General features: G+C 47.2%; 1 protein-coding gene across 1 annotated transcript in view; it reads left to right on the top strand.

The window, feature by feature from the left end:
• The first annotated feature begins 1,402 nt into the window (after window positions 1-1,402).
• SPOCK1 (SPARC (osteonectin), cwcv and kazal like domains proteoglycan 1) overlaps window positions 1,403-22,416 on the top strand; it is a 460,391-nt gene continuing 439,377 nt past the window's right edge. The window contains exon 1 of the mRNA XM_069484074.1: window positions 1,403-1,588. Coding sequence (XP_069340175.1) covers window positions 1,403-1,588 — 186 coding nt within the window. The remainder of the gene's footprint in view (window positions 1,589-22,416) is intronic.

The following is a 22,416-nucleotide window of genomic DNA, read 5'->3' as shown; positions in this document are numbered from 1 at the left end:
TGTGCACAACAAGCACCTGCGCACAATGAGCGCAACGAGCTCATGGAAAGCGCAGCCTTGGAGGCCTTCGTAAGAAATGCCGATTCGGCAAGTGGGGAGGGGCTGGGAGCCCGGAATCCTCATTTTTAGAGAAGCTCTCTCCTCTCTCCACCGACGTGGTTGTGATTCTTTCTTGTTTTTTCTAAGACACAGGTCTCGCTGTGTTGCCCAGTGGCGATTCACAGGCGCGATCCTGGAGTGCTACAACCTCCAACACCTGGTCAAGCGAGCCTCCTGCCTCCGCCTCCCCGGCAGCTGGGACCACAGGTGCGCGCCATCACGCCCGGCTTCCACCAACGTGATTCTGATCTGGGTGGCCCGACAACCTTCCCTTCGAGAGTGCCTCGACGCTGGCGGGCTTCTTGGCCTTACGTCCCCAGGCCTCTGCTGTCTGGCACCAGCCTGGCCGGAGAGCTGACTTCACCGCGGCGTGAGACGTGGGCAGCCACGCTCTGGCTGGGGCGCCCGGCTGTCGCGCGGACTGCACGGCCGCGCGCGGCCGCCAGGGGGCGCCAGAGGCCTCGCCTCGCGCGCTCGGGCTCCTCCGCCCGCGGACGCCGCGCCCGAGCCGGCGAGCGAGCGGAGCCACAGCGCTGCGGGCTCACAAAGCGGCCGGACGCGCGGCGGCGGCGGCGGCGGGCGGCGGGAGCTGCGGGAGCCAGCCGGCGCCCAGCCTTCTCGGCGACCGCTCCCCAAGAGCTCGAGCAACTCGGACGCGGGGACCCGGGCCGGCCCCCAAGGTACGTGCCCCGCGGAACCCCGCGCCCCAACTTGGCGTAGTTGGGACCCCCCGCGGCCGCCGGGGGCTGGCAGGGCCGGGGCCTGGGGCGAGCCCCGCGCGCCCCTCCGCCGCCGAGGCCGCAGGGCGGGCGGGAGGAAGCCTCCGCCGCGGACAGGGACCCCCAGCAGCGGCACCCCCGCTTCATTTTCCCCGAGCCTGGGCCGCTGCTCGGAGCCCTCTTCCCCGCGTTCCCTGCCCCGGAGCTGCGGGCACCGTCTGTGGGGCGCCGCGTGCGGTCCAGGGCTCCCTGCTTTTGGGGAGGGGGGTCCCGAAGCCCCTGATTTGAGAGCACGGTCTGCGGGGCACCTGGAGAATAGGTGAGAGGGTCCTCTGTAGTTTGACAGCCGCCCCTAATTTGTGACGCAGCCTCTTGGTTTGTATCTGAGCCCCCCGCTGGTGAGCGGGGTCTCCAGTCGGCGACAGGCTCCCCAGGTGCGCGCGGGGGGACTCTGTCCCCGCCGTGAGAGCCCCTCCTCCACGGCGGGGGCCGGTCTCGGAGGCGCTCGGACGCCCGGGTGCCCGGCGAGGGGCCGCCGTCGCCCTGCGCGCGGCTCACTGCCCCCGCGTGTCCCCGCCCCGCAGATGCCAGCGATCGCGGTGCTCGCGGCGGCCGCCGCGGCGTGGTGCTTCCTCCAGGTGGAGAGCCGGCACCTGGACGCGCTCGCCGGGGGCGCGGGCCCCAACCGCGGCAATTTCCTGGACAATGACCAGTGGCTGAGCACCGTCTCCCAGTACGACCGGGACAAGTACTGGAACCGCTTCCGAGACGTGAGTACCGGCGCTGCCAGTCCCAGCGGGGCGGGGACCCCTCGGAGAGGGCACTCTGCCGCGGGGTGGGGAGGGGGCCGGGTGCAGGGCTCCCCCTGGGGCCTGTCCGTCCGTGGTTCCTGGGCTGCATCTTGCATGAAAACAACTTTAAAGAGAACTTTGGAGGCTTGATGCTCCTGCCTGTTACCTGTGGTCCAGGTGTGTGTATTTGTAGGACTGGGGGAGGTGACTACACTAAGATGTGACACACACCACGAGCAGCTGTGGGGATAGAGACTCCCTAAGCTTCTCAGTTCTCCTTAGGGTGGTAGTTGACTTTGCCAAGCCCTGGAGAAAAACCTCCCTGGGGCAGCAGTGGTCTGGACCCTCTCTAGGACGTATCAGAAGAATCCCTACTGGAGAGGTTAGGTGTGCGGTGAGCCCAGCGCATCTATGAGGGAATCAGGGGTTGCAGGCAGGAGAGGAGGTCCTGGGGGGAGGGCCATGCAATGGCCTGGTAAGATGTTGGGGAGGAGTGTGGTGGTTTTGACCCTTGGAGTCCTTAGGGGAAGGTAAAAGGAAACAGGCAGCCGGTGGAGATGGTCCCCGCCGTGAAGGGTAGCCAGGGTGGCAGAGGACTGCTCCTCAGGGAGAGCCCTGGGAGGGGAGAAAGTGATTCCTGGGCACCCAGAAGCACGTATGCTGCGTGTTTCTGCCCCAGGGCTGGCTGCCACTCCCCAGGTGTGCCCCGGAGGATGTGGGGCAGGAGGCACCTGGTGCAGGCTTTCCAGCAGATGGCATTGCCTCTGTGCTGTGGGAGCTTCTGCCAGCTCCTTCAAGGACTGCCCCAGGTGGCTTGGACCATGCCCTTCTAGGGGACTCGAAAGTGCCATATTTTATGGTACTTAACATTAGGAATTCTAGGCACTGAGAGGCCCTAAATATTGTAAAAATGCCTGAGGCTTCACAACAAAAAGAGAAAAGCTGCATGTTCAAATGCACTGCTTTTGTTGTTGTTGTTTCCGGAGCAGTTTTAGGTGTTAACCTAACATTTTTAGCAGCATATATTTAATAAAATGAGAATTTGATCCATAGCACAGAGCCCCTTGTTCTGTCACAGGGCATGGTTTACAGACTTTTCAAGGTGGGGTATTTGTAGGGGTCAACTTTCTCTACTGGATTCCTCCTAGCCCCCTTCCCAGTATCCCCAGCCCTTGCAGGGAGAGGGTCTGAGGAATGGAAGGAAACTCAGATGTTTTCTTACACTTTCTGAAGAGCACCCTCTCCAGGTCCCCTTCCAGGGGGCAGGGAGCACATGCACCCATAGCCTTGGGTGGAGACTGACTTACCTCTCTTCCCTCTGTTCCTCTTCTTCCTCTTTCTGTTAATAGACGACACTGGGCTACTTCTCTTGGAAAGGGGCTTTCAAACACTTTCAGTGAACATTCACAGTTATTTAGTACCTTTTTAAAAAATTATAACTTCATTTAAAACAGTTTTAATTGATACATAATTGTTGGGGCCTTACTTTTGCAGCAGATGTGCCCCCTGCTCCCCTCCCCAACTCCAGTGAGATTCCTGCCACAGCTTGCCCCATGCCTGACCTGCTCTATTAACCATCTCTATCCCCTTCCTGCTCGGAACTGAGAAGCCCTACATTGACTACCTTTGCCTGTGGCTTCAAAAGATGCCCAAACCATGAAGGAGTCACCTGGGGCAGAAATAATTTTTTTTGTTTTGTTTTTATTTTTCTATCATTATGTCTTAGAGTTGAGGACCAGGGCAGATGCTGAACTCTGCTAGAGACGGGAGAACTGGGCCAGGAGTAGAGGTGCAGGGCTGCCTTTGCAGGTGCTTTGGTTCTCCCGGCGGCTGGGTCAGATTGAAAATACCTGTGCTTGTTGTGGAAAGGTCTACTGTGCTTTTGTGCCTGTTCAAGATTTTCTAGTCTCAGTGTATTATAAGCATGACATTCTTAATTCCTGTTGAGCTTTAAATTTTTTTAATTGGGCTTTTCCTCATTTCTTTTCTTTCTTATGGGCAATGTCCAAGACATAACAACAAAAAGAGAAAAGCTTTTATGTTCAAGTGACTGCTTTTCTGTTTCTGGAGCAGTTTTAGATGTTAAACTAATATTTTTAGCAGCATTTTTTTAAAAAGATAATTTGATCCAGCATACCATTACAAACATCTAAAAGTATTCAAAAAATCACAAATATCTTAAATCATCAACCATTTTATATGCTTTATGGAGCCTTCTGATACTAGCAGTGGCTCAAACATAATTTAAAGTCATTAACCTCTTTAAAGTGTTGTGAAACTCAGACCAGACGCTCTTTTAGGGAAAGTCCAGGTGTCTTCAGTCGGGTCGTTTATGTGGAATAATCGCAAGGCCTGAGTCCCCTGGGACCAGGGAGTAAAAGGTTGCTTTCTATAGAAACTGGCTATTCGGTGGACAATGGATAAAGCCCCAGTTAGTGTTACAGTGGCTCAGCCAGCCTGATCGTTTTCACTGAGCCAGGCCTTGCTTGAGGTTGACAAAACCCCAGCTTCTCTACTCTTGTTTTAATTGTTTTGTTGAAGCTACTGATAACTTTGAAAAGGCTGTGTCCCAAGATTATTGTTATGATGCTTGTCAATTTTTGAAGCTCATTGTGAAAGCAAACTTCTTTCCTTCCTCCTGACTTGTTATTTTGTTGGACCTGGGGGAGAGAGATTTAGAAGTGATTTTTGAACTAGGGAAACTGAAAGCTAAGGGCTCTTTTTAGAGAATCGATTGTAGCCATTGGTTGTTACTGGGCCAACTTCGAAATAAATATGGTGGTGAGATGTGTGCTCCATGTGTCCCTTACTGTTGGGTGTGCTGTGACATTGCTGGAGATGAGCTGGCAGCCTCTGCTTAGCATGTTGAAATATGTCCTGTTGCTCAAGGTACATAAATACTTACTGTCTCCTTATTTCCAGAAGTAAAACCTTCACAACTACTCCATGGTTGTTGCCTGGACTTATGGGTCCAGGAGAAATATAACAACATTCAGATGATTGCTCCTAATGTATTTGTGTTCTGGTGAGTTTGGTTATTGTTCTTTGATAGGGACTAGCAATTGGGATGTTTTGGCCAGATGGAGGCCTGGACTTTTGCACAAATACAATATTAAGGAGGAGGAGGAGAAGAAGGCAGATGTTTGCATTAAGTTGTACAGTAATTTTCCATCTCCAGCTGTCATGCATTTAACTCCTTTGTGGTTTGAGGTTGAGGGGTCAAGATTCTCCTAATTTTTCCAAATCTGATTTGGCTTTGGCTTTCCATAACCATTACTGTAAGGAAATTTTATGCTGTGCATTCTCACATCCATTTGTACATTCATGGATTGCAACACATAATTTGACTGTCTGCCATGTGGTAGGCACTGGGCTATAAGGGTGAACAGGAGAAATGTAGTATCTTTCAGGTAACCTCTTGTCTGCTGGATGAAATCCTTTAACTTATACTGTCACATTTCTTATTCTGCTTTCCTTTTTTAAAAATAAGGGTTTTTTTTTTTCCTTATAAAGGTAACATATACTGATTGTAATTAAAAGATTAAAACATTGCAGAAATAGATAATAGCTGAGGTTTATGGAGCACTTAGTGTGCCAGACATTATTTAAGGTATTTTCCATATATTACTTAACATTCATCACAGTCCTATGGGAGAAGTGCTATTATTAGCATTCACTGTTTCCTGGGAGGTTAAGTCTCTTGGTCAAATTAGAGCTGGGATGTGGAGGAGCCTGGGCTCTGGACTAGGCCAGCTGAACTAGGCTCTCACTCTGCACCTCAGCCAATCAGGAGCTGAGTGGATTTGAGGTGTGCACCTTCAATGATGTCACATTGCAAGTTCTTCCTGCCTTATGGGTGAGGGCAATCCATGAAGAGCCTTAGGTTAAGACAAAGTGGGATGGAAAGCCAGGTGGACACAGCTTACTGTGGGTGCTGTGTGAGGGCTTATCTTCTCCTAATAATGAGCTTCTGATTTGATTAAAATAATATTGTTGCTTACACCAAACATGACATTTTCTTTCTTCTGCACACATGAAACTATCCCTGACATTTAACTTTAGGATAATTACCTTTAGCAGGCCCAAAGAATCAGAAGTGTTGCCTTGGCTGGCATTTATCTTACTGCAGAGTGACCTGAGTTTGTAATTCTAATAAGAGCACAAGGACCAGTGCACATTCTTCTTTCTTCTGGCACATACTCTGTGGGATTTGGTGGTCTCTGTAGCAGAACTAAGGTGGCAGCGAGCTTCTGATCTGCTCATTTGATCTTAACGTCTCAGCTATAATGAGTTTCAAGGGCAAGTGGGGCTTATTGATAAAACAGGGGCTGGCTCAGTCAGTGGGGCTGGTGACAAAAGAGGTGGTATGGCTTAGTGGATCGGTCATTAATCTGTCACCAGGGAAACTCGGCTTGTAATCGAGAGTAGCAGAAAATCATTTCGATTAAACAGGTTCAAGGAGACTTAAATGAGTTTGTGATCATGACTCTCTTTAATGAACCCACTATCTTAAATCCCCTATACCAGCTGACCATTGATAGAAATAATTATTTCACAGGCATCATTATAAAGGGACAGTTTAAAAGTTGATAGGACTAAGAACATTCTTGTCTTCTCTGTCCTTACCTTCAGTTTGCCCTTGCCAGAGATACACCCAGTGTGGTCTTAGATGGTTGAACTTCTTGCCCCAGTTGACCTTTCCAGGCTGAGTTTCCTGTCTCTCCTGGTTCTTCTCAGACCTGGCCCCACAGTACGTCAGCTGAACTGCGTTGCTGGGAGGATAAGTACTCTCTTATATTCTGATGAGGCTATTTTTAAAACCAAAAACTGGCTCCGAATGGATAGTCATACCTATAATATTCCCCTAGAGGAATGGGGCCTCCTCGTTAGCTCAGCCATTTTAGGTTGCTTAAAAATAATGCTAGTAATTAAATATTTTATAATAAATCATTTACTCAACATAATGTACTTCAAACCAAACACATTCAGGATGACTCATTTTGCCTTTCTTACGGTGAGGTGACTGTGTGTGTTTCTTGGGAAATTCATGAGACCCAAGCTCACACTTGGTCTTATCTCCCAGGTGAGATAATTACAAACAAAAGAAATTTCCCATAAGGTATTAAATAATTTGCCCAAGGTTATAAGTATTTTTTAGCCATATTTCATCCAGTATGGGATGCCATCAATTGTAAGATGTACCATTTTTATGTGCTACCAAGAAAGAAGACAGTGCCCGGGCTGAAGAGTTTAATAGACCCTGCATAAAGCTGGGACTCCGAATGGCTGTCCCCTCAGTGTAGAGCTAAACAAGAAGTAAACTCACCGTGAGGGAAAAGGACCACAGCGAGGCAACTTACCTGTTTCTACCTTTACGTTGTTGGGTGGAGAGAAAAGAAAGATCGGCTCTGAGCAATTGAACCGGCTGGTTCTGGTCTAAGTGCACACTACCTTTGCAGCCCCCCCACAACCTTGCACTGTTAATTTAATTTAAAGCACTCCTAGGTCGTTCATCCTCTCTGAGCCTCTGACTCCTCATTTGTTAAGTAGGGATAATAATATGCTATTGGTGAGGACTCTAGATTGCAAGTGATTGAAATCTAAGCCAAGCTGGCTTAAATGGAAGAGAAAACTTATTCACTTGTGTAACTAAAAATTCCACTGATAAGCGGTGGCTTTATGTAAGGCTAGATCCAGAGGCTCAAGTTATATTACAGGACTTGGGGTTTGTGTGTGTCTGTCATTCTGCCTCCCTCGGCCCCCACCTTTGGGCTTTATCTCTCCTATGTTGGTTTTGTTCTCAGGCTGACTAGTTCCATGTAGCAGCTCATGGCACCTACAGATTTACATCATGTAGTTGTTATGTCTCGGTAGTGCCAGTGAAAGTCTCAAATTGAGATGTGTTGGATTTACCTCTGTTCTGTACCCAGTCCTCGATCAATCATCTTGGCCAAGGTGGTAGAATGTACTGACTGTTCAGGCCTGGAGCCTAGGGCTGGCGTGGTGGAGGGGGCTCCGTTGGATCCCATGGCTGACGGTGGTAGAAGGGTAGTTCCTTAAGGGGGAATGAGTGCCTGGTGGGCAAATACCAGCAGATACCCACTTGCTGACCATCCTCACGGGTCAGCATGAGGAATGTTTGGTTAATACAGGGGAAGCTCTTAGCACAGTATCTGGCTTACTACTCAATAAGTGGAGGCTATTGTTTTTGTTAATATTAACTCCTATAGCACTTTTATGCATTATTTCTCAATTTATAGTTGTATATATCTATATTTTAGCTTCTTTAATAGTCGGATGCTTCCTGAAGTAAGAGCTTAAGTCTTATTATGCCTCATATATAGCAGGTGGTCAAACAAGCATTTTGTTGACTTAAATTGCATCCTAAGCACACCTCTTGGATGAACTCCTGAGGAAAGCTTTTAGGAGCATAATAGGCACATGTGCTTACAGTCTTTGATAGGTGGAAATTCTAGGGGTCACACACACTTTTTTTTTTTTTTGGTCTAACTCCTATCTCTAAGGCAGGACCTCACAACTTCATAATTTCTTTTATGATACACTGTTGTATTTAGCTTGGTGTCTCCAGACCTTTACCATAGAGCCCTTCACAGAAAGCTGCTCAATGAACATTTGGGTGAATTTGAATGAATAAATGGATGAGTGAACTATCCCAGACCAGAACTTTCCACGCCTCTGGTGGGTAGGGGGCTCATTACAGAGGGCTGAAACCAGTGAGTCATACTAGCTTTGCAAATGTGCTTCTCATTGTATTAGTCATTGAAAATGATGATGGATACCAATAGATGGGGTGCTGTTGAGAGGCAGGGGGAACCTGGCAGGGAAACACAGTCCCCCTTGAGATTCGGGCACGATCTCCGAATCCATGAAAAGCTCTTTGAGACTGACACCTGTCAGGGTTCAGTGTCCACTCTTCACTTGAGTTCGTATTCCAGTTTTGCCAAGTCTAAGCTTGGGTCTTTGGCTAGAGCATCAGTTTCCTCATTCCTGTAAAACTGGAATGATAATATCTACTTTGTGGGTTTTGGGGGAGGACTGAGTGAACACATGGCACGAAGTAGGTGCTGAGATCTTTGAATGGCCGATAGATCTGCTATTTTAATTTGTTTTCCGAGCCTCACTTCTCTTCACTTCCGCCTTGTATGAGTGAGTTGATGGCACGTGGCTGCTTTCCATCTCATGTCTTAGAAACATGTTGGGGAAATCGTCCCATGATCCTTGAGCCTGTCTTCACTCCATGCCTTGCCAGTCTGGGAGGCTGTGTGAGGTTCCATATGGCCCATTCTGTTCCTGGCACCGAAGACCTTCCCATCATATTTCACGTTATCGCCAGACCCCTCCTGAAACTGCTTTCTCTCAGCATGAAGTGTCTGGGAGGGGAGTTGTGCCCAACTGTGCCTGAAATCCTATTTATGTGAAGGGCTCCCCTGGGAGCCCTGTTATGTGGACTAAGCCCTAATTAGTGTTGCTTTTAATATTAAGCTCTGATCCAGTTGCCTCTAGCCCATCTCAAGAGGTAAAAACTTCATCTTGTCCTGCATAGAGGTCCCAGGCTGACTTTATGGGAGGGAAGGGGATGGGGCCCAACCAGCCTGTGTGTTGCTGTGGGTTTCTCAGCATCTCTGCACATCTGGTGCCTACGGTTTGGTCTTGGTTTGGCATGATGGTGCATTACTGTTCTTGGGGAAGTTCCTGCAGGTTTTAGCAAATGCTTCTTGGCATTCAGGAAATCATCAAGTTCCAGGTTTGGCTTTAGAACCAATAGGAAAATTCTAGTAGGATTGGTCAGACCTTTGTTCCTTCTCTCCAAAGACTCAGTTCTGCAGCCCAGATTGTTACGGGCCATCTGAGAGCCTATAATTCACGAAAGCTGAAGCAGGTTGGCTGTGCTTTTGGAAAAACCCAAACAATAACAAATAGTTACTGCAGGGCAAGGTGGTTTGTTGGTGCAAAGGTGTTCTTCAAATGCCAGCTACGTGCCAGGCCTGTGCTAGGTGAGGAAGGTAGACACATCTGTACCATCCTGGAGATTATGGTCCAGCGTGGTAGACCTATCAGCAATCACCAAATGATCCCTTAAGTACGTCTAGGTAGAGGCACTGATGCTCTGAGGATGTGTGGTGGGGCGGGGAGGAGCCGATGGATGGTTTGGCATTGCAGCCGAGCCGTGCGGGATGACAGCGGTCACAAGGCGAGGAGGGCGATGGGAAGAGCAGGTCTGAAGGTCTTGAAGTGGGAAAGGCCTTGATGTGTTTCCGTCAAACGTGTTTGCCCTAGGGTTCCCTCAAGTAGCACGTTCTCTCCGAGTGTACTTAAAAAGCACGCTTCCCACATTTTCAATTTAACACTCATTTTGGGGGCAGGGGAATGAGTCAGCTGTGGAAAGTGAGGTACGCAGATGGCCTGTTGGAAGGATGGCCTATTCTTTCCCCCCTCTTTGTGCCTTTCTGTGCTGCCTTCTGCTGCCATCTCTGTTGTTTAAATATTCCTCACCCTGCCCCACCCCTCTTAAGAAAAATCCTTCCTACTCCTTTAGCATCTGCAGACACTCCTAGCTTATGCATCCCTCTGTGGTCAGGTGTCCTGGGCTTTAGAGCTCCTACACTTCCCACTGCGGTTTAGAAATAAGGGCACCATCGTATTTCTTAGAGTGATGATCTGTGAAGTTTATATTTCAAAAATGAGACTAGTATACTTGGCGCTGCTCCTTGCCCTCCTGCCCCTCCCCCTTCCCGTTTATATTTCAAAAATGAGACTAGTATACTTGGCGCTGCTCCTTGCCCTCCTGCCCCTCCCCCTTCCCGTTTATATTTCAAAAATGAGACTAGTATACTTGGCGCAGCTCCTTGCCCGCCTGCCCCTCCCCCTTCCCTTCCACCATTGCTGAGAGCCAACTGGGGGCCAGGCTTTGAGGTTACAGATGAAAAGCAAGATTTCCACCCTCAGGGATCCCAGCTCAGGGGGAGAGACAGGCATGCGTGCTGTTACTGCAGCGCCACGTGGGGTGTGTTGGCTGGTATGTGTGCTTTGTAGCATTTGGGTCTGGGTCCTCCCAGCTTTCCTGCGACAGACACGAGGAAAATCGGTTTTTGGAGAAGAGGAAAGATGCATTTGCAGACTGGTGGCGATTCTTTTAGAAAGACAATGCTAATGTCCAATTAACTTGATTGGGTTGCTTTTCTTATGGTTCTATAAAAATATGTCCCCCAGGAGGCCCTCTCACTTGACCCTTGAAAAGGAACTTTCCTTTGGTGCCATGGGGAAGGGAGGAAGGCAGGACATGTTATACAACTATTTGTAATAATTTACTAACTCTTCCTGTGTGATCTGCGACATGTCACACCGCAGAGGGCACCGTCAACCTTCCCCAGCATAATTATGGGGTGGGTGAGCAGGCATTTATGCAAAGTCCGTCGGTGCCTGTGATTGGAGCAGGGAAGCAGAACTTGCTGCAGGTGTTCCTGGCAGTCTTTGCACAAATAGAACATGGAAGAAACAAATATGCAGAGAGCAGAGGCCTCTGTTTCTACTTCAGCTGTACTCGCTCTGTCCCGCCATGCAGATGGATTCACTCTAACTCAATTCTGGGAGGCCAGGCCAAGGCAGAAAGGCCAAGGCAGAAAGGGAGGATGCCCAGAGGGATGTGCTCGAGCAGCATTCTCAGACTGGCATCTTTAGATCTTGAAAAATCACTGGCAGGGCTTGTTTGAAATGCAGATTTCATCCCTAGTCCAGAGCATAGTCTTCGGTAGGTCAAGGGTGGCGCCCAGGAACCTGCATTTTAAATAAGCATTGTGAGTGACTCTGTTGTAGGTAGTTCTCAGACTGCATTTTCAGGAAAATCCTAGAGAATTATTATTCATCTTAAATAGCCAACATCATTAACTCCAATGAATAATAACATCTTAGACAAAGTGAGCATTTTATTTTGAAGACTTGCAATAAATTATTTGTGATATTTTCTCCTTATGCCAACAGGGCTGCCATGGATGTCAGTAGGAAGAAAGGTCTTATTTCCCAATGTGTGTATCTGCAGAGGTCTCAGCAACAGCTCTTGTCTTGAGGTTTTCCTGGGATGGAATAACATTTGACTCTTGACTGCCTTCTAGAGCTAGGGATGCTTGCACACATGAGCATAGTAGAATTGATGTGAGATCTTCTACATGACAAAGTCCCAAGGGATCATCTCAGCAAATCTTTCTGTCTCCGTAGGGCCTGATTCCAGCCTACTCTAACCTGAGTTTGTCTTCTCTAACAGAATTGATACGCTTTCTGCACAGGTGAACTGAAGGAGATTGACTCTGACATTGGCTTTAGTTACAGTGAAAAGGGTATTGAAACTGAAGTGGTGTTAAGGGTATGGAATAGACAAGGAATGGTGGATGCAATAAATAATTTTTACTCTTATAGGAGGTGTCCCTTGGACAGAGAGATGCAGATACTGGCACTTGGAAGCACAGAGAAGGTTTAAGGGATATGGGCTGGACAGTGACACTATCTGCTACTCTCTTCCTGGAATAGTCCATTTTTTTGCTTGGTTGTCCAGATATTTTTGGAAAGATCAGAGGACACCAAAAACAAAGATTCATCAAACTTTAGAAAATTTACAAGCGCCAGCAAGAGTTGTCAGTATTCCTTGTTCTGAAGCCGTTCCGTTGCCCACTGAACAAACTCAAACTTTGCTTTACCCCACTTGGTTGAATTTCCTTTAATTAATGGGAAATTAATGGCTTCTAAAATTGATAAAAATATTACCAAGAGGGAGAAAAATAGTTAAGTCTATTGGACAGACTTGTGTGGTTAATTGGGGTTTTTCCATTGATCTGTGTTAAGGGGGATATGGGGAATTTCTGGGTCTTTCCAGGCTGATTGAATATGATGATTCCCTTGTGAGTTTTGTGGGCTTGGTTGGTTAAAGTCCAGCACTTCCATTAGGCCGAGGCTTCGCTTCCCAACTGAGCTAGCTGGTCTGTGGTGACTCTGGCCAGACATCCCAAATGAGGCCTGTGTTGCTGTCAGTGAGTGAGAGAGTGAAAATGCTGTCTATGGTAAAGATAAAATAATGCTCTATTTACTGATGTTAGAGAAATTCTCAGATTTTTTATATGCCAGGATTATCGGTTTAAAAATTCCTACCTCAGAAAAACCACCTCATATGTTTTTTGAACATTTTCTTTTGTTTCTTTCCATGGCTGTTCTGGATCTACATCCTTGCCTTTGCAGAAACCAGCATCTGGTTTCTGGAACCACCTAACTCAGTAGGTCTTGTTTGTTTTTCATGCATTTGTACCAGAGATACTTATTGGCCAGGCTACCATGTACCAAGTGCTGTGCTGCGTCCTTAGGATATAGTGGGGAAAAAACTAAACGTGGTTCCTGTCCTCTGGACAGGCTACAGGCTTCCTGTCTGAGACAAAGTGAAGAGGTCAGGGAAACCTGCTGGGGGTGGTTCTGCAAAGAAAAAGGCCTAGTCTGTAAATGGATCAGAGCAGTTCTGTCAGGGTGGACTTCCAGAGGCTTTGTTCTTCTTGTGACCCTGGGTCACATCTCTGGGGGAGAGTAGATTAAGCCTTCATCCCTGCATCTTTCTGGGGGTCAGGTCACCTGGGCTCGCCTCAACTCTTACTTACATGCATGGGTAGCCTCTGCTATTTTGCCCAGGGTTACAGACCAGACACTGCCAATGAGAGGGCGCTGGCCTGTCCTATCAAGGTGGAGAGTTTAGATGAGTCAGAACTTGATGTGTGTGTAGATGCCAAGGTGTGGCGTGTTTCGCCCTGTCAAGGCCTGTATTGAATGGAGAGATGATCACAGAGAAGATGCCTTGTCCTCAGCAGCCTGGATTGGTAGGGAGTACATTGCACTGGACTATGGCGTGCGTAGATCAGAAGGTACAAATCAGACGGGTACCAGCTGATGCAGTTTCCCAAGGGAACACACCTGTACACCAGATCAAGAGGCAAAATACTATCGGCATCTGAGGCATCTGACTTGTGCCCCTTGTGGTCACTGACTTCTAACACCATAGATTTGTTTTGCTCGTTTTTATGCTTTTATAAATGGAATCATAATAAGTATGTGCTACTTTTTATATCTGGCCTCTTTTTCAACATTAAATTTGGGATACATTTTTGTGTGTAGCTGTTCTTTGTTCATTTTCATTGCAGGATGAATATTCCACAATTTATTTACCTGTTTTATTGTTGAAGGGCGTTTAGGTAGTTTCCAGGTTTTGGTTATTACAAAATAGCACTCTCTTGGCATGTCTTTGGTGACCCTATGTACACATTTTTCTGAGGTACACACGTAAGTGTGGAAACCACTGGTCCCAATAGGGTAGGGTGAGTGTTCGACTTTAACATATGCAGTTAAACAGTTTTCTGAAGTGGTTGCGCCAGTTACTCTCTCACCATTAGTACATGAGAGTTCACTGAGAGCAACATTTTTGTTTTACTGATTAAGAAATTAAAAAACAAAAACGTATAATCTACCTCAGACATCCAATTCAACAAAAATGTATTGAGCATCCACTACGTGTCAGACGCTTGCCTGCCCTTGTGAAAGTTATGTTCTAGGCTGGGAGAAAAGCAGCACAGGTGAAGGTACAATGGTTGGTTTTAAGTGTTACGGACAAAAATAAGCTAGTGCAGAGGGAATACAGAGGGGAAGTGTTGATGCTCTAACTGTGGGTTTTCCATTATTCTTTTGACATTACATTGTTTTCCCAATTTAAAGAAATAGATAATTTTTAAAAAAGAAGACACAGAAGAAGAGGAATAGATCACTTCCTTCCAATATGCAGTCACTTTTTGTGGGAGGGGTCTGTTTGCCTCCAGTAGAGTTTTTTTTTTTTCCATTTATTTTTTATTTGTTTATATTCGTTGAGTACAAGTGCGATTCTGCTACATGGGTGTATTGCACTGTGGTGACGTCAGGGCCTTCAGTGCACCCATCACTGGAGCAGCCCACAGGGTACCCAGCAAACAACCTCCCGTCATCCCCTCTGAGTCCCCATCTTCCATCAGTCCACACTCTGCTTCCCTGTGTGCACATTATTTAGCTGCCACTTATGAGTGAGGACATGTGGTATTTGTCCTTGTGTCTTTGTTTCACTTAAGATCATGGCCTCCAGTTCCATCCATGTTGTTGCGAAAGACATGATTTCATTCTTTTTTATGGCTGAATAGTATCCTACTGTGTATACACACCACATTTTCTTTAGCCAGTTATCCCCGGATGGACATTTAGGTTGATTCCATATCTTTGCCACTGTGAAGAGTACTGCAGTAAACATATGAGTGCAGGTGTCTTTCTGATATAATGACTTCTTTTCCTTTGGGCAGATACCCAGTAGCGGATTGGGAATCATATGGTAGTTCTGTTTTTAGTTCTTTGAGAAATCTCCTTACTGTTTTCCATAGGGGTTGCACTAATTTACATTACCACCAACAGTATGTGAGAGTTCCCTTTTCTCTGCATCTCTCTAACATCTGTTAGTTTTTGTCTTTTTAACAATAGCCGTTCTGATAGGTGTAAGATGATCTCGTTGTGGTTTTAATTTGCATTTCTCTGATGATTAGTGATGTTGAACATTTTTTCATACGCTTGTTGGCCATTTGTGCCTCCAATAGACTTTTTAATACCAAAGTGCTTATTTTCGTGGTTGATATCATACTGTTTATCTGATTTGGTGCTCTTGTTTTTCATTTAACAACATAGCAAAAACATTTTAGGATGGTACTATTCTTTGTAAATGACATTTTAATGGTGTGTATTAGTCCAGTGAATGTGCCTGCTACAATATGCCAGACTAAGATATGTAGTAATAGGCAATTGGTTGTTTGCATTTTTTTCCTTATTCTAATTAATCATATTCATATGAATATTTTTGGTCATGTGGGTCTTTCTACATTTAGAATTATTTCCTTTTGATGTATTGCCAGAAGTAGAAGTACCTGGTGTACTGGCATGTGCATTTCAAAGGCCACTGATGCATGCTACCATGTTATACTCATTCTACTCCTCAAATTGTAGCATGCCTGTTTTACTGAATTCTTGCCAGCATTGGGCATTAGTGATTTTTTGGTAAGGAAGAAGAAGGTGGGAAACGTGGCCTGCCAAGACAAGTGCAAGGACTAAACCAGCACAGGTAAGACGATGTGTGATCATCAAGAGGCCTGACTGGGAGGACGTTTCTCTGATCCCTCTTGATTTTTGTCAGGGAAACAGGTGAGAGTCCCCGGCTCACCCAGAGCTGGGAAGCAGAAGCTGTTGCCCTTTTTCACATTTGTGCCTGGCCTTGTGAGGGCTTCGCAGAGCCTATTCTCTGAAGGGCCCTTTGAGCTTGTGGTGGAGGTATTAATGAATCCCAGCCTTGTTCGTAATTGGGAGCAGGCGCAGATGCTCCAAGCTGGATTTTAAGTGAACTTGCTGCTGACGGCTCCCCTGCGACCCGTGCTACGTATAGATGCTTTAATGCCCTTGTGTGGAGGAGGGTGAGAGGAGATCATTAAAAACCAAGTCCATCCCCACCACAGCGGTAAAGTGCTTTTTCCTGTAGAATACAGACAAGGCTTGGGCCCACAGCTCAGTCTTCATTTGTGTTCCAGGCATCTGCCTGATTTTCATTACCCAGTATTTCCTCCCACCGTGGGCCTGTCGGTGCACTCGCCCCAGAGTGTAGGCAGAGAGCAGGGTTTCCCCTGGTGCTATCTCAGCATTATGAAAGAGACAGAAAACGCGTCAGTTCTCTTGGTCTGTGTCAGCCCTTTGGGAGCTCTCTGCAGGCCTAGCGCAGTGATGCCCAATTAGGGAAGATTTTGCCCCCAGGAGACATCTGGCCATAGTCTGGACACATTTTTGGTAGCTATAACGGGGTGGGGAGTGTGCTACTGGCATCTAGTGAGTAGAGGCTGGGGGTGCTGCCAAACAGCCTATAGTGCACGGGACAGTCTGCCCCCCACCCCCAGATAAATTGTCAATTGGGTCAAGGTTGACAACTGCTGGCCTAGAGATATGGTTGTTCCTTTTATAATTATTTTTTAATGCAGAGCATAGCCCAGGTGGATGAAATTGAGAATGACTTGCCATTCTTTCCTTCATTTAAGAAATCAGCGTGCCACGTACTCTCTTAGGCTCTGAGACACAGAGAAACCCCCTGCCCTCATGGAGCTTACATTCTAGGGCATAGAGCTCCTCTCGTTGGTGATATTTGACTTTTCCAGAGCCAAGAGCAGGGAGGACTAATTGAACAAATCCATTATTTTTTTTATATCTCAAGGAAGTTTGATAGATTATTGCAACCAGTCAGGTACAATAAATACTACATGACTTTTATTATTTTCACCAAGATAAATGGCCAGTGGGAGTTGTGTAGCTACCTCTGAGTTACAGTAAGTTGGTTGCACTGTGAATCGGAGACCCTGTGTGATTTTCTTCCCCTGAAGAGAGTGGAAAATGCTGTGTAAAACTGTTACTGTTGCCCAAAAGAACCGACTGGATGGACGGGCTGGTTCCTCTCCCTTGATTCCTGCTTCTCTTCACGTCTTGGGTAGCATTGTTATTTCCAACAGGATCATCCTTATTCCAGCTCACTTCTTTTTCGTGTGCTGTGCAGCACATTGTAAAGACCGGCCCCTCTGAGTTCTGTAGCCGTGACAGCCAGTGCCACGCAGCTTGGTGTCGGGAGCGTGTTCCTCACGCTGGGCTCTTGTTTGGTCTGACTGAGGCACACCTGGATTGTGAGCTCTTGTGTTTTGAGACCTTGCCTCATGTATTCTGGCATCTCTACACTCCTCAGGATACCCAGTCCATATCTGAGGATGTGCTGGGAAACTCTTCTCTCTTTCTCTGTATAATTCTAACTCTTCCTTGGGCAAGAATGGGGACACAGCCCATAACAAAGTGACCAAGCCCGCCAGCCCCTCTGCGGATGCTCGATCCGGCCTTTACTCCAGGTTGAAGCAGTCTACGAGTCCACACAAAGCCCATGGGCAGTGGGGATGGGGCAGGTAATGCCTCTGGATGTTTCTGTAGCTACTGATCATGGATGCGAAGTCTTAGTCCGGGAGGAAGGGAGGTACTGTGTGGCCCACCCTGTGGCTGGCAGAGAGTGTTCCCATGGGTGTTGTCCATGGTGTCCCTCCCCAAATCCTGCCAATTTCGGTCCCTGACATCCAGCAGGGGTTGCTACCTCTGCCCTGGCTGTTCGCACTCCTGGTGAAGGTTGAATGTCTTAGGCATGGCTAGGAGTGTGGAAAAAAGATCTTTTTGGTCTGGTCTGAAAGACCTTTTTCACTTTGAATATTAACTTCCTGCCAATATAACTCCCGTGCAAAGCTAAGCTAAAAGTGTTATCTTTCTCCTTTTTAGCCTAAACTTCAAAAGACCCATTGAGTTCATGCTTTAGAGCTGTGGTCCCCGACTAACAGGCTGTGGACTGGTACCAGTCTGTGGCCTGTTAGGGACCTGGCCGCAGAGCTCCCCTGCCCCCGTCCATGGAAAATTGTCTTCCATGAAACTTAGGATCCAGGGGGGCTGCACAGCAGGAGGTGAGCAGCGGCGAGCAAAGCTTCCTCTGTATTTACGGCAGCTCCCCGTCGCTGGCATCGCCTCCTGAGCTCTGCACCTCCCCTCCCTGCCTCCAGTCCTTGGAAAAATTGTCTTCCATGAAACCAGTCCTTGGTGCCAAAAAGGTTGGGGACCACTGCTTTAGAGGGCATGAGAAAAAGAGAATAAAACCTGTATTGCCATAACCTGCTCCCTCACCACAGCTCTGCAGGACCTTTCCTGTGTGGAGTTGACAGACCTTAGCTGACTGTGCTGGTCTGTTACTAATCCTCGAACGTGGGACCTTGACACCCAGACTCACTTTCTGGAGTAGCTTTTTGAGTACTTTTCTTAAGTTATGGTTTTAAAATCTTACTCTCTTCTCTATTCTCCTCCCCACTACAGAGTTAGCCTTTATGTGAAATGTTTTCATAGTGCACGAAACTGACCAGCAGAATAGTTGAGTTTCTGCAGAGGTATCACAGATGTTGATGCCTAGACAAGAAATACAGTTTGTGTTACATGGACAAGGGGAGCAGGTGAGAATCACTTTCTTCCCGTTGTTTTGGTCAAGTAAAATTTCGAGAGAGACTAGATTGACTTACTTATTGAATACCTGTGTGCCAGGCATGGTGCCAGGCTCGGGGATGTGGAAATTCAAGACACTCTAAGGAGCCGACACGCGACTTGGATAAACAGATAATAGACAGTTGTAACGCGAGGCAATGTGAGTTGATCTAGGGAAACACAGGATGCCAAGGCAGCCCAGGACGGTCATCCCACCCCAATGGAGAAGTCAGAGAGGCTCGCAGGGAGAAGGCGTCTGCTCTAGACTGTGAAGTGCCTTTTGGAGAAGGTGAGATCAAGAGGGCAAGGGGGGAGGCTGCTGTAGCCGAGGAGTTTCTGCAGAAGAATCTGCCACCCAAATAAGCCCCAGGGCCTCACACAGCCAGGCCTGTTTCAAGTCCCGTTCACGGATGCGCGGTCCACCAGCCAAAGGAACTCAGAGAATTCTAGTTCTTTCTTCTATCTTTCAAAGAATGTAAAAGACCCAAATCATAACCCACAACTACAGTTCTCAGAAGCTCTGTTCTGCTCATCCTCCTGTTTCTTTTCGTCCATCAGTGTGTTCAGGAGACCTCCTTATGACAACACCATCAAACTCTCTTTTTCCTCCTTCCCTTTCTCCCAGCTCTCTGTTAGATTGGCTTTGTCTCTCCTGGCCACATACCTTCCCACTTTCCTCTGGCCTCCTAGGTGCTCTCCCATCCTCCTGACTTCCAAGCTAGAAAAAGATAAAACTGTTCTTTGCAGGGCCCGGGGTGGGTGATGTGGCATGGGGAAGGTGTGGGGAACCGTGACATGTCAACAAGGCTCCTCCTGTCACGCTTTGGCTATTCAGTGCCCCCCTCTGGGTAATGATAGTTGAGCTCCAATCTGCTTCTCTTGGACACGTTATTTTCAGATATCCTGATCTCTCTCTCTCCCTGTGGGGTGTGCAGAGTAGAATAACTATATATCTAAAAGAAGCAGGAAGGCCATGTGATAGGATTAGTAGGTCACCATTGATAGGCTGATTAGAATTGATGGTCTTGGGGCAACATTGATTGTCTTTTGGAAACTATTTCAGTGTTACGAGTGTGTGTGTGTGTGTGTGTGTGTGTGTGTTTTAAGGAGAGCAAATGTGAACAGCTGCAGCTTTCTGAGACCAGTCGTAAACACATGTCCCTGTTTACCAAACATGTATGGGCAGCCAGTGTATTGAAGAATTTCAGTTTGGGAAATAAACATGAGGCAATTTTGTTTATTTTTAATTGCTGCTTTCCCTTAATAACATCTTGGCAGATTCCATAGTTTCCCATCATTTTTAGCTTCAAAACTAAGTCCAGTTGAGTTTTAAACTTCCATCTCATATCAGATTTGGGTTTTTCTCTTCCTCTTCCCCTGCACAGTCTAGACGTGTGGCTTGAGGAGCCCGTGTGGGGATGGATGTAGGATTGGTTATTGAACCCCCTTCCTCCCAGGCCTGGCATCACGGTGGCCCCCTCTAGGCCAGGCAGGGACCTGCCTACCGCATAACTCCCTGATGTGGTGGTTTGATCCCTCTTATCAGTCAGGATGGGCTAGGTTATGAAAAATCACATTTTTGTATTAAAACAACAAAGGTTTATTTCTGTCTCATGCTACACATCGCTCACAGGTGGGTAGGGGCTCTGATCTGCATTGTCCCAGGACAGCAGACTGGCGAAGGCCTCATCTCCATGCGTTCACAGCCACTGTGGCAGGAGGAAGAGTGTGCTGTGGAACTTGCATTAGCAGTTCAGTGCATCTTGCTAGAAGAGATGCCATTTTTGAGAGTGAAGCAGGTCACACAGCCAGACCCCACATCAATGGGGCAGTTAAGGGTAATCTTACCATGGACCTGGAAGGAGGAGAAGTCATGTGTTCGGCTGATGGCATCAATACCATCCCAAAAGCATGTTCGGCTGGAGACCTATTCTACAGACTTATGCCAGTAAGGTCCTCTCACTTATGGGTGGTCCCCATGGAGGGGTGCACACACGATGGCTCCAGGTGAGCTACTGTTTGTGTTCTTTTGTTTCCTAACCTCTCATCTCCTTGCTCTTCTAAATATCGGGGACAGAAGTTTCCTTAGTGCTGCCCCTTCTCTCAGTTTGGCCAGTCCTCTTGAATCCTTTTCTCTGTTCAGTTAGGCACAGGACAAATTAGCAAGCTCACTACCGGAGTACATGTCCAACTGGGGAAACAAATCATCTCTTCTCTATGGTGCCCCAGTTTTTGAGCAATTCTCTTATAATACTGCCTTACATGGCACTTGGGAGGCAAGCACACCTCCCTGGGAGAACCTGGTAAACATTGCATATCTCAGAAGGCTGGTGACCACCACCTTCTGCCTCTCTAGTGCTCTTCTCATACAGACCAGAGGACAGGGGAGAGCTGGTATGACATAATGGTAGGGGTCAGTTTTTTTTCTGCCCCCTTTATGAAGCCTTTTAGGTAAGAATCATTCTTTAACGTCTGGAAACCTATTGCCTGTTCCCCACTCCCACCTCCTTTTTTTATTTTTTACAGGAATTTGGTGCTGAACTTTGATCTTAGTTAAATTTAGGGGGCGGGCAAATTCAGAGTCCCACTTAAACACCACACTCCTGTTATAAGGAACCTAGCCCTCTGCTTGGCAATATAGTAGTTCATTGATAAATAGGAAGCCTTACTAATATATACCAATTTAAAATCCTCTGGATTTGTGACCTAGCTTATTTTGGTTAACACTGGAGTCTTTGCTGAATGCAAATTTCCTTTTTCTGTTCAAATTTACTAGGAACCGGGGAGAAAGCTTGTTTCATTTCTAAAAACAAACATTTTACTGGGTCATTTAGTTTATGTTCCATTTAAAGTAAAACCAGTGATTATGTCAAATCTGAATGTCTTTGATATGTGAGACTTGGATGTGTTTTTTTTTTTTTTTTAATCCAATAATTTCTTCCCTTTTGGAGAATACTGATGCCAGTCTTAGCTCCTGGAGGCTTTGAATCTTGCCACAGGTGATTGTGTCTTAAGCACTGTGTTTGGTTTATTCCATCTGTAGGTGGATGACTGGCCCACTGATCTTTGCTCTAGCAATAACAGCTAGTACTTACCGGGGCTTAGTATGTGCAGCTGCTATTCTAGGATGGCCTGTCACCATTTTGCTCTCTGTTCGTCAGTCCTCCTGTGCATGTATGTGCTTACTTCTCTAGCAGGCAGTTCACATGTAGCTCATTTAACCTTCATGGCTCTACTAAAAGACCCTGGTACCTCCAGGTTACACCCAAGGTGCAGAGCAGTGACTTGCCCAGGTAGAAGAGCTAATGAAGAGAAGGGGAGCTTCAAATTTGGGTTTGACTCCAAACCTGCTTCCTTGAGCCTGCTGTGCTGCACAAGTAGACCTCATGCTGCTCACTGGCGCGGCAGCCAGCAAGTTGACAGAAACCGGGAGTTCCTCAGCTTTCTTACCTGAAGCCAGTGTCCCTCCTTCCAGAGTCACCAGGATGTGCTGATGTGTGGGAGCTGCTTCTGTCAGCTTTTTGCAGGGCTCCGTAGCGTCAGGTGCTGTCTGAGCTGACATGTGGAGCTTCGACAGGGGTGCTAGGTTGAAATGAGGCTCCGTTTGCTCCTCACATGTGATCATTCCCTGGGGAGTGAGTAGGGAAGTGTCATGGTCCAGTGGATGTTGA

Source organism: Eulemur rufifrons, chromosome 10 (assembly GCF_041146395.1).
Source record: "Eulemur rufifrons isolate Redbay chromosome 10, OSU_ERuf_1, whole genome shotgun sequence".
NCBI lineage: Eukaryota > Metazoa > Chordata > Mammalia > Primates > Lemuridae > Eulemur > Eulemur rufifrons.
This window is presented reverse-complemented; position numbering and strand designations above follow the sequence as displayed.